The sequence below is a fragment of the Sciurus vulgaris genome (genome assembly GCF_902686455.1).
Source record: "Sciurus vulgaris genome assembly, chromosome: 2".
NCBI classification, from domain to species: domain Eukaryota; kingdom Metazoa; phylum Chordata; class Mammalia; order Rodentia; family Sciuridae; genus Sciurus; species Sciurus vulgaris.
Window position 1 is genome coordinate 111,114,121 of NC_136462.1, and position 12,983 is coordinate 111,127,103.

The window sequence follows — 12,983 nt, forward strand, 5'->3', positions numbered from 1 at the left end:
TTTCTTATTTCAATTTCATTAACACTTAATTTTATTATTATTATTATTTTTGGTGTACTGGGGATTGAACCCAGGGGCATTCTGCTACTAATCTACATCCCAGCCCTTTTTATCTCTTATTTTGAGACAGGATCTTGCTAAGTTGCCAAGGCAACTTGCGATTCTGCTGCCTTAGCCTCCTGAGTCACTGGGATTATAGGTGTGTGACACCATGCCTGGTTTATTATCTCATACTACTTTAATTTTCAAAGCAATATTTATATTAAAGTAAACTTTCATTTGGTTTTTGCAAGGTATGTGAATGGCCATGCAAAAAAACATTATGAAGATGCACAAATACCCTTAACCAACCATAAGAAGTCAGAAAAGCAAGATAAAGCTCAGCATACAGTGTGTATGGATTGCAGTAGCTACAGTACATACTGGTAAGTTAATATTTTCTGAAAGTGATCTTTCCTATTCTGTGTGTGCAAATGTGTTCTCATCTTCCTTGCCTTTCCCTCTGTCTCTAAGCTGGTTGCTTTTGCTGTTGCCTCCTTTTAGTCCTGTTAGATTTACAGGGGATGAGAGCCATCAGGAGACCCTTCTTAATTCATTCAGATTTCACTCTGCCTTGTTCCTTTCAACTTCTGGACCTCCTCTTCTCTCCCTCCCCCTGCTCCTTGTCCATCCCAGGAAGTGTCAGGGAAAGGAAAGTATTTCTTTGTTATTTTTCATTATAATTTGTCTTGTGTTGTTTTAAACTAAAGACTCATATAATAATTTATATTTTTACTGTCCAGCTAACAATTTATCATATAGTCTTACAAATTTTATCTTCATTGTTGGAAAGATTGTTTTAACAATTTTCCTTCTCTCAGAGCAGTTCTCTTCTACTCTCTGAGAGGTGAATGTCAAGAATTTGGTTTGTATCTTTTCAGGCTATTTTTTTTTTTAAGTATTTAAATTTTTAAAAAGAGGTTAGAGGCACAGTTGTCTTTTGTAATATAATATACATGTTTGTTTCATGTAAATGACGTTAAATATTTTTGTGATTACTTAAGACAGGTTGTTTGGGTTACAAATGAGGTTTAACAGTTCATATCCATTTGGTGTGCACAGAAATCATAAATTTTTGCAGTTTTGACTTTGGTATGAAGCAAACTTCTTCCTTCCTTGACTAGCAAAGTATGATGAATAATTCTTGTTTTAATCACTTTACCTTTAGTTTTAACAGTTGTTGATATTAAAGGGAAAAAAATGAAGGTGTTAAAGGATGCCTTCAGAAAGAGATTTTCTTGCCATGTAGTCTTGAATGTCATATGAAGGCAATAATGGGCAGAGAGAGATTTTTAAAGTTCAGATACCATTTTTAATTCACATTTCTGCTGACGTTTTGTGCTAATCCTTGTCTGCATCTTCCTTAGTTTATCATTATAGAAAAGTGCCCATTAAAAAGAAGAAAATAGTCAGTGGTTTTCTGGTCTTTGAAACTTTTATAGGTTTAATCTTACTGAGTTTGGGCCATGAATAAACCTCTTAGGATTTAGACATTCAGACAACCACTCTTTCAGTGATCCCTTTGTGTAGAAGGGACCTAGAAGAGAGCATCTAAAAGTATATGAAGATTTCAATTAAAATCGAAGTTTTCGTGAGACCTTTACATAGCTAATGCTCCGTTTATTGTCATTGGCTGCTGCAGAGCCCTCCTTTCTACTAAAGTTAAGCATTAGCCAGGCTGTTAAAGTATTTCTGATAGTTCCCCTGTCCCTTAGAAAACTAGAATGACCAAGTTACCTGATTTACACAATCATGTTTTTTCTATATGTTTGTAAGCATTTCTGCTTTAAAAATAGCAGAAATTAGCCAGGCATGGTGGCACACACCTGTAATCTCAGCAGCTTGGGAAGCTGAAGCAGGAGGATTTCAAGTTCAAAACCAGATTCAGCAATTTAGCAAGACCCTATCTCTAAACAAATAATTAAAAAGAACCAGGGATGAGGCCCAGTGGTTAAGCATCCCTGGGTTCAAACCCTGGTACAAAAAAACCCAAAAAACCAAAAAACAGAAATTAGGATCATTCTTGAAGTATCTATCACACAATTATTGTCATAAGTCATATCAAACTGTATATGTACCAGATGTTGAAAATATTCATTTTGATTTTCAGTTAGCAATGTGCATGAAATGCTTAATGGGGAGCTTTGGAAATAAAATTAAAACCTCTGTGGTATATCATGTTTGCAATTGGTGTTCTTTCTTTCTATTGGTAAAATTCTGAGGAAATAGTGACTCTTTGAGGGCATTTTAAAAAATGATTATCTTAATGGAGTGGAATTATATATTCATAGGGCTCATTAAAACATACATTATATATTTTTGTTATTTTTTGAGTCATTGTAAACAAATGGGGTACAACTTTCATTTCTCTGATTGTACACAAAGTGGAGTCCCACTGTTTGTGTAATCATACATGTACATAGGGTAATGATGTTTGTATCTTTCCTTCCCCCAACCCCTAGATTATATATTTTAATGGATTCACTATCTACATTTTAAGGGAATACTTTTATTACTTTGAAACTGGAATTTAATTTGTTTTACATTGATGCAGTCTGCCAAAGTAGATGTCATTTCATGGATGAATAGGAATTAAATGGAAAAATTTTAAACCTTGGAGAGTGTTCGCCATGGCAGAGGCTTCTTGGCCAATTGCCAATCTTTTGTGTGAAGTTATACAGAGCTGCAAGTGTGTGGATACCCAGAGCTTCTGAATTGCAGGAAGGGATCTGTAGCTGGTTGGTCACATTATCGCCTCCTTTGTGGATTTTAGAACAAAATGCCAGGGAATCACCCTGTAGCATTAAACTATCAGCCTGAAAAGATTGTTGTAAACTGATGAAACTCTAGTTTAAATTAATATTTTCTTTATACCTCAACTGTTATTAAAAAGCAAACAAAAAGAAAATTCCTCTTTTTGAGTGTGTGGGGTATATATGTGTTATTTCCAAGTATATTTTAGATAGTTTTACTTCAGATTATGAATTCTTCTTGTATATAAAATTTTTATTGTGGTGAGTCTGAGTGATTAGCTTCAGTGGTAAAAATATTGGTGTTTTAGGTTAATGTATTTGATTATCAAGTATTTTGACTTTAGCTAATATTGAAACTCCTTTTTTTGCACCATGCTCTTTGCTTTAGAGAATTAAAATACTCTTTAAGACTTACTAGTTTTTCTTTTATTTTCTTTTACCTAGAATCCCTGCCCTGCCTTTTCTTTGCACATCTTTAATGAAATTACTATTGAACTCTTCCCTCTCCCTCTAGCTCCAATTGCAGCTGGATGTAATCTCACCTGAACTTATGTATCTTGGGATATTTGTAGTTTCCCGTTGTATGTTAGTTATTTATAAATGTTTTGGGGGACTGAAAAAAACGTATCTCAGATCTTTGTATTCTCTCTAGTACTCAGTGTCTGTTGTGTTTGAAAAATTGAGTTTTATTAACTATCTTCCCAAAATAGGGACGGTTATACCAAATCTATAGTATTGTGTCCCTGATCATCTTGGAGGACTGAAGAGTCTCAGGACATTTTTCTTGCAGAAGACTTAAATCATGACCTAGGTGAGCTACTTCCTTTTCTTTCCAAGAAGGACACCTTTCCAGAACAGCTCACCTCAATTCTGATTAAGCAGGGCATCCAGAGAGGAAGCATATACTGTATTAATTAACCAAGTAGATGACATAAAATAGGTCATTACTTCAAAAGAGAAAAAGCAATACCAAAAGGAGTAATTCTGATTTGACACAGGCTACTCCTTGAAGAGATATACAGATTAACATGAAACTGAGAGGTAAATGAAGGTTTAAGTAAAATTGAAAACCTTCCTAAGATTTTCACACAGGACTAGTGTTCAGATTATTGCTTGTAAGTAATATTTCCTCCCCTTCCACCCACTTTCATCCCCTAACCAATACAAATGGAATTGCATATGATACACATTATTGTGATTGAAAAGAAGCAAAGATTAAAATTAGAAATTTTGATTTAAGTATGTAGACATTTGGAGTTAATGGATTTAAAATAGTAAACAATTTCTTGACATCTGACATAGTCTTGTCAACTTTGAATCCTTATCAACAATAGTTAAATATATAAGAATGAAGAATTATAAAGGAATATTAAAAGTAGATTACTGGCTGAGTGTGATGGCACACTCCTGTAATCCCTGTGGCTCAGAGGCTGAGGAAGGAGAATCACAGATTCAAGGACAGCCTCAGCAATTTATTGAGGCCCTATCGAGGCAACTTACTGAGACCCTGTCTCAAAAGAAAAAAATAAAAGGGACTAGAGATGTAGTTCAGTGGCAAAGCACTCCTAGGTTCAATCTCTAGTACATAAATAAATAAATAAATAAATAAATAAATAAATAAATAACTGGAATCACTCCCTCCTGGCAGGTAATGTTTTAAACAAAGAAATATGAAGTGTGAATGAATTAATTTGTCTAAAAAATGGCTGGTATTTTAAGATTTTAAGCACTTGTAATAGCAATTTTAATTCACATTAACAGAAATAAAGCTCTTATTTGTAGGTTTAAATTTATACTGCATCTTTTTCTGAGGCAGTTGTGATTTAAAAAGGAATATCTTTTATTGATTCTTCAGGTAAATTGTTTAGAAACAAATTTCCTTCCTTCCTTTTCTCCCTCTCCTTCCCTCCCTCCATTCCTCTCTTCCTCTCTTTTTTCCTCCCTCCCTTTTCCATTAGAGACTGGGTCTTACTGTATTGCCCAGATTGGCCTGGAACTTCTAGGCTCCAGGGCTGCTCTTGCATAAGCCTCTAGGTAACTGGAACCACAAGTTCTGGATATACCTGTTGTAAACAGTTAGGAAACAGGGAGAGTTTTGTTTATTTACAAATATATTTTGAAGTTTAAAAAGAAACTTTCCTAGCAGAGGTGGTCTAAAAATTAAAAGGCTTCATTAATAAGCTGGTATTCATCTGCTTTTGACAAAAGATATACATTTTTTTCTGCAGGTGTTCTTTTAATTTTCTGTAATTGACTTACATGATGTCAAGACATCAGAATTTAATAGAATAAAATGTAAACATACACTCGCTTTTTAAAGGAATCTTTTTAGATTTAAAAATTTAAAGGCCAAGCATGGTGGGGCATGCCTATAATCCCAGCAGCTCAGGAGGCTGAGACAGGAGGATCATAAGTTCAAAGCCAGCCTCAGCAAAAGTGAGACGCTAAGCAACTCAGGGAGAGCCTGTCTCTAAATAAAATATAAAATAGGACTGGGGATGTGACTCAGTGGTCAAGTGCCTCTGAGTTCATTCCCCAGTACCAAAAATAAATAAGTAAATAAATAAATTTTAAAAGTTTGCAATATATGAAGTCATTAGAATGTCAGCTTGCTTTTTAAAAATTTCCTCATCTTTTATAATACTGGTATAGGTCATATTTGCCTCTGAACATCAAGATGAAAAAAATTAAATTCAGTAGAAGATCTACTACTTTAATGGAAGATCATCCTTTTCAGGGGGTACTTTTTGCATAAAATTTTTTATTTTTAGTATAAATGTTATATATGACTTACTGTATAAACAGTTTTGTGGGTGGTAGCTAAAAGTACCTGTTTCTTTGCTGTTGCTTAAAAAATCAGGTTATTTGTATGGTAATTCTTCCTTGTTTCAGACAAGTGAAGAATGGTTGGATTTAGTGTATTTTCTTAGTTAATCAAAAATATGATGTGGAACCTTATGACCTGGGTAATTTCAATAGCACTAACAATAGAAATGGGGAAAAAAACCTTTAGAGTTTCAAGGCTGAGAAAGAGGTAACTTTTCTCTGTCTTGAGTATGAAATCTACGCTGTTCAGTACACTAGCAATTGAGCAATTATATATGGCTAGTGTGACTGAAGAACTGAATATTTTGTTTTATTTTACTTAATATAAATTTAAATAACCATATGTAACTAGTGGGTAATATTGGATAGTGTAGCCTCAACCTTTTAAAATTTAAGATTAAGTACATTAATGTTGTGAAACTTTGAAAACCTTAAGCCAGAAATCTGATAGAAACTCAAAACAATGGAAATATGCCAATTTCACTATTTAAAATAATTGCAAATAACTATAACTTAAAAGCAAATCTAACCAGATGTGGTGGTACACACTTATAATCCCAGTGAGTCAGGAGACTAGGCAGAAAGATGACAAGTTCAAGGCCAGCCTTGGCACCTTAGTGAGACCCTGTCTCAAAATAAAAAGAGGTGGGGATATAGCTCAGTGATAGAATGCTGCTAGGGTTCAATTCTACAGACTGCCAAAACAAACAAACAAACAAACAAATATCTAACCTATTAAAGTATATCAATATCAAAAAAAAGGTATGTCCTTACCAAATAGAGTTAATTTCACCTAAAGACTATCAGCATATTTATTATTAAAGGAAACCCTAGTCTGGGTGTGGTAGCATATGAGGGTAAACCCAGTGACTCAGGAAACTGAGGCAGGATTCCAAGTTTGAGGCCAGTCTCAGAAACTTAGTAAAACCCTACCTTAAGCAACTTAGCAAGACCCTGTCTCAAAAAAGAAAAAAAGGACTGGAGATATGGCTCATTGGTTAATAAGTACACCTGGTTTCAATCCCCAGTACAGCAGCAATGAAAAAGAGCCAGGGGTGTAGCTCCGTGATAGTGTCCCTAAGCAACTAAGTGAGACTTTGTCTCAAAAAATTAAAAAGGGCTAGGGATGGAACTCAGTAGTAAAGTGCCTTTGGATGCAATCCCTAGTACTCTCTCCATACAAAGAAAAGGAAACCCTAGATTGTTAAATCATTAGAAGCAAAAACTTTCACACCCCCCCCCACAAAAAACAGAAAGCAAAGATCATATACTAAATCATGAAATGCTAAAACCATTTCCATTATATCAGAAATAAAACAAATACTTCCTTTCATGATAGATGTGATTGTCATTTATTAAACAATGTCTTGGCAGTTCTAGCCATTGTAAGATAGTAATTGAAATAATTCATATACATATTGGAAACAAACATATTTCCATTTTCAAATTATATGCTTGAATCCCCAGAAAACTTCCTCAGACTCTAGTAGAAAACAGCAACTAGAATTAATAAGAAATTCTGGAAAGTTGATAGGTGATAAGTATACAAGCACTAGTAGGTTCATTTTTGTTAGCAGTATTCAGTTCAAAAATCCAAATGACCAAACAAAAGAAACAAAATGACAAAAACTATCAACTGGATTTAGAAATGTATTAAACAAAAGTAGGAAGCAAATATATACACGCACAAGTACACTTGAATATTCATTGAGAACCTGCCATGTGCCAGAGACCTAGTGTTTAGTGCATGGATCTCCAAAATAATGACCTGACACTATGGGAAGAAAACACATTTTATTAAAGGTTATTATTTGAGGGAATAAAAGCTTTGACAAATAGTTAACATACCTGCTGCCAGTGGTCTATAGATTTGATGATTATTTGCAATGAACTAAACAGTCTCCTGAACCAATTTTACATGTGTTGTCCTCACTCTGTGTTCACTTTGAGCATTTAGCAGTTTGTATATGCTTAGTTAGATGAACTCACTAATAACATTAAATCAAATAAAGCAAAAAGAATAAACATAATGAAAAAATTAAGCTTCATTTTTGCCGTTTATCAGAACAAACATCATTTGAAATAAGATGTGATTTTTATCCATTTTCTACCTCTCTAATTATATAATTATAATTACAACTTGTGTTTGATATGGAAAATTACCTGCCATTTGATATCGATTGACTACATGATAGTAAAATCATTTGTAATTATTCTGTTCTTAATAGCAGCATGCATGTGATCCATATTGTACATTTAATTTATTAACTATTAGCTAAAAGAAATGTAAAACTATTTTAAGATCATATTTGGTCCAAGGAATTTGTATTTGAGAATAATCTTTACTTAGCCATAGATGATAATGTTGCTTTCACAAGTGTTAGAAGCAAAGATGATAATTCTTTTTATTTTTCCTTTTTTATTTTTTTTACCTTATTACCTAATCTGACATCTCCAGTATGTTGTCTATTATGACTTCTAAATACTATTTTTTCTTCTTAAACAAGAAGTTTATTTAAACAACAAGATGCTTGAGTTGAAGGGAAAATGATCCAGGAATCTTTTTTTTTTTTTTTTTTAAGAGTAATTTACCCCTACTTAAACACAAATTGCCCTACATGTAACAGCTACATACAAAAAAGTTAAATCATCCAATGATAAATGAAGAACATTGAAATTCTTCATTCGAACAAGGTATACAAGGATTTTTATGTCATTCAGGTTTTTTGTTTTGTTTTTTGTTAAAAACAGTGAAAGCAAAATAATTTACTGGAATATAAAGAGCAGAAAGAGCATGCCACTAATGGAGAAAGGGGGATAGTTTCACAGAACCAGTATTTTTCCCCATCCCATCTCCATTTAATGTTAATCAAAACATACCATTGGCCATTTAGTTTTTTTAAAAGTGCAATATGGCCTGAGCCAGCGCGGCAAGCTCCAGCCCCCAGGGAGCTTCAGGGACCAGGACAGGGCAGCCAGGGACTTCCCCAAGCAGCCTTTCTAGGCTAGCTTCTCGGAGCAGACAGCCCAGTGAGAGCCTTTCTACACAGAGCCAGCCACAAGTCCCCAAACCAGCGGAGACCTCCAACCTGCAAGCAGCCTCTGGGACCAGGGCAGGGCAGCCAGAGACCTCTCCAGGTGACCCTGCCCCCTCCGGCACAGGCTTTTTCCACAGGGCGATCCAAGATGGCGGACTAAAGGGTGACTGCATCTCCAGTCGCTCCAGAACCCAGGATTCAAGAAGGGGAGGCATTGAGAGACTCAAACTAAAACAGAGCCACGGGGCGAGTCTCCCCCACCCAGTGAAGCTCGGGCTGGGTGGCAGGCCCGGTTAGAGGCAGCTTATCAGAGTAGGGCAGGGCAGCTAGAGTCTTCCCCAGGCAGCCCTGCGCACTCCTCCCACACGGCCAGTTTCTCGGAGCAGGCCCCCAGTGAGAGCCTTTCCACACAGAGCCAGCTCCAAGCCCTGGAACCAGTAGCGGGCTAGGGGCAGCTTTCTTCACAAGCACTGCATTATCAAGTTACTCTACGACTTCAGGCTACTGAAGGCAGGAAGGTGATACACTGGAAATCTACAGGGACGCTATAAGCCAATAGAAGAAATCTGCAATATCACAGAGTCCTACTGACATCTGACCAATATGAGAAAACAAGGGAAGAAAATGTCCCAAACAAACCTAGATACTATATCAATAAAACCCAATGACAGCACAGCAGAAGAAATGTCAGAAAGGGAGTTCAGAATGTACATAATTAAAACAATCAGGTAAGCAAACAATGAGATGAAAGAGCAAATGCAGGCATTGAAGGAGGAGATGAAAGAGCAAATGCAGGCATTAAATGATCGCACCAATCAACAGTAAAAGAGCAAATACAGGAAGCAAGAGATCATTTCAATAAAGAGTTAGAGATACTGAAAAAAAAAAAAACAAACAGAAATCCTTGAAATGAAGGAAACAATAAACCAAGTTAAAAACTCCATAGAAAGCATAACCCAATAGGATAGAACACCTGGAAGACAGAACCTCAGATATTGAAGACAAAATATTTAATCTTGAAAACAAAGTTGACCAAACAGAGAAGATGGTAAGAAATCATGAACAGAATCTCCAAGAATTATGGGATATCATGAAAAGGCCAAATTTAAGAATTATTGGGATTGAGGAAGGCTTAGAGAAACAAACCAAAGGAATGAACAATCTATTCAATGAAATAATATCAGAAAATTTCCCAAATCTGAAGAATGAAATGGAAAACCAAGTACAGGAGGCTTATAGGACTCCAAAGATACAAAATTACAACAGACCCACACCAAGGCACATTATTATGAAAATACCTAACATACAAAATAAAGACAATTTGAAAGGCCATGAGAGAGAAGAATCAAATTACATTCAGGGGGAAATCAATAAGAGTATCAGCAGATTTTTCAACCCAGACCCTAAAAGCTAAAGGGCCTGGAACAACATTTACCAAGCCCTGAAAGAAAACAGATGCCAATCAAGAATCTTATATCCAGCAAAACTTACTTTCAGATTTGACGATGAAATAAGATCCTTCAATGATAAACAAAAGCTAAAGGAATTTACAAAAAGAAAGCCGCATTACAGAACATTCTCAGCAAAATATTCCATGAGGAAGAGATGAAAAACAACGATGCAAATCAGCATCGGGAGGAACTAGCCTAAAGGAATAGCCAAATAAAGGGGAAACCAAATCATGTCAAAAAACAAAAATGAGTCAAATGACTGGGAACACAAATCATATCACAATAATAACCCTGAATGTTAATGGCCTGAACTCATCAATCAAAAGACATAGACTAGCAGATTGGATTAAAAAGAAAAATCCAACAATATGCTGCCTGCAAGAGACTCATCTCATAGAAAGAGATACCCATAGACTAAAGGTGAAAGGATGGAAAAAAAATACCATGCACATGGACACAGCAAAAAAGCTGGAGTATCCATCCTCATTTCAGATAATGTGGACTTCAAGCCAAAACTAGTCAGAAGGGATAAAGGACATTACATACTGCTTAAGGGAAGCATAAATCAGCAAGACATAACAATCATAAATATCTATGCCCCGAACATTGGCTCATCCATGTACGTCAAACAAATCCTTCTCAATTCCAGAAATCAAATAGACCACAACACAATAATACTAGGCGATTTTAACACACCTCTCTCACCACTGGATAGATCTTCCAAACAAAAATTGAATAAAGAAACCATATATCTTAATAACACAATCAACAATTTAGACTTAACCGACTTATATAGAATATACCATCCAACAAAGAACGAATACACTTTCTTCTCAGCAGCACATGGATCCTTCTCTAAAATAGACCATGTTTTATGCCACAAAGCCACTGTTAGCAAATACAAGAAGATAGAGATACTACCTTGTACTCTATCAGATCATAATGGATTGAAATTAGAAATAAATGACAGAATAAAAAACAGAAACTTCTCTAATACCTGGAGATTAAATAATACACTATTATATGATGAATGGATAACAGAAGACATCAGGAGGGAAATTAAAAAATTCTTAGAAGTAAATGAGAACAAAGACACATCATATCAAAATCTCTGGGACACTATGAAAGCAGTACTTAGAGGAAGATTTATTTCATGGGGCGCATTCAACAAAAGAAGTAGAAATCAACAAATAAACGACTTAACATTACAGCTCAAAGCCCTAGAAAAAGAAGAGCAGACCAACACCAAAAGTAGTAAAAGACAGGAAATAGTTAAAATCAGAGCCGAAATCAATGAAATTGAAACAAAAGAAACAATCAGAAAAATTAACAAAATAAATAGTTGGTTCTTCGAAAAAATAAACAAAATTGATAAACCCTTAGCCACACTAACAAAGAGAAAGAGGGAGAAAACTCAAATTACTAAAATTCGGAATGAACAAGGAAATATCACAACAGGCATGAGTGAAATACAAAACATAATTAGAAGCTATTTTGAAAATCTATACTCCAACAAAACAGAAAACCTCGAAGACAACAAGTTTCTAGAGACATATGAATTACCTAAACTGAACGAGGAAGACATACACAACTTAAATAAATCAATTTCAAGCAATGAAATAGAAGAGGTCATCAAAAGCCTACCAACAAAGAAAAGTCCAGGACAGATGGGTTCTCAGCCGAGTTCTACAAAACCTTTAAAGAAGAGCTCATTCCAATACTCCTCAAAGTATTCCATGAAATAGAAGAGGAGGGAACCCTCCCAAACTCATTCCATGAAGCCAATATCACCCTGATACCTAAACCAGAGAGAGACACACCGAGGAAAGAAAATTTCAGACCAATATCCTTAATGAACATCAATGCAAAAATTCTCAACAAAATTTTAGCAAATCGCATACAAAAATATATTTAAAAAGATAGTGCACCACAATCAAGTGGGTTTTATCCCAGGGATGCAATGTTGGTTCAACATCCGGAAATCAATAAATGTCATTCACCATATCAACAGACTAAAAGTTAAGAATCCCATGATTATTTCAATAGATACAGAAAAAGCATTCGATAAAATACAGCATCCCTTTATGCTTAAACCACTAGAGAAAATTGGGGTAGTAGGAACATTCCTTAACATTGTAAAGGCCATCTACGCTAAGCCCATGGCCAATATCATTCTAAATGGTGAAAAACTGAAAGCATTCCCCCTAAAAACTGGAACAAGGCAGGGATTCCCTCTTTCACCACTTCTATTCAACATCGTTCTTGAGATTCTAGCCAGAGCAATTAGACAAACCAAAGAAATTAAAGGGATACGAATTGGAAAAGAAGAACTCAAACTATCCCGTTTGCTGATGACATGATTATATATTTAGAGGAAACTGGAAATTCCACCAGAAAACTCTTAGAACTCATAAGTGAATTCAGTAAAGTAGCAGGTTACAAGATCAATGCTCATAAATCCAACACATTTTTATATGCAAGTGATGAATCTTTAGAAAGAGAAATAAGGAAAACAACTCCATTTGCAATAGCCTCAAAAAAAAAAAATAAAATAAAATACTTGGGCATCCATCTAACCAAAGAGGTAAAAGATCTCTACGATGAAAACTACAAAACATTGAAGAAAGAAATTAAGGAAGACCTTAGAAGATGGAAAGATCTCCCATGTTCTTGGATAGGCAGAATTAATATTGTCAAAATGGCCATACTACCTAAAGTGCTATACAGATTCAATGCAATACCAATTAAAATCCCAATGATGTACCTTACAGAAATAGAGCAAGCAATTATGAAATTCATCTGGAAGAATAAAAAAACCCAGAATAGCTAAAGCAATCCTCAGTAGAAAGAGTGAAGCAGCGGGTATCGCAATACCA

The 12,983-nt window shown here is 35.1% G+C and overlaps 1 protein-coding gene across 10 annotated transcripts in view; it reads left to right on the plus strand.

Moving 5' to 3' along the window:
* The window catches only part of USP3 (ubiquitin specific peptidase 3), a 96,732-nt gene that overhangs the window by 34,871 nt on the left and 48,878 nt on the right, over nt 1-12,983 (plus strand). For 8 of the 10 annotated variants that reach the window (XM_079125682.1, XM_079125678.1, XM_079125685.1 and 5 more), the window contains one exon: nt 294-425. In XM_079125682.1, coding sequence (XP_078981808.1) covers nt 294-425 — 132 coding nt within the window. Of the gene's footprint in view, nt 1-132; nt 200-293; nt 426-12,983 lie in introns of those variants that run through there. The other 2 variants (XM_079125687.1, XM_079125679.1) reach the window with 2 other exon arrangements.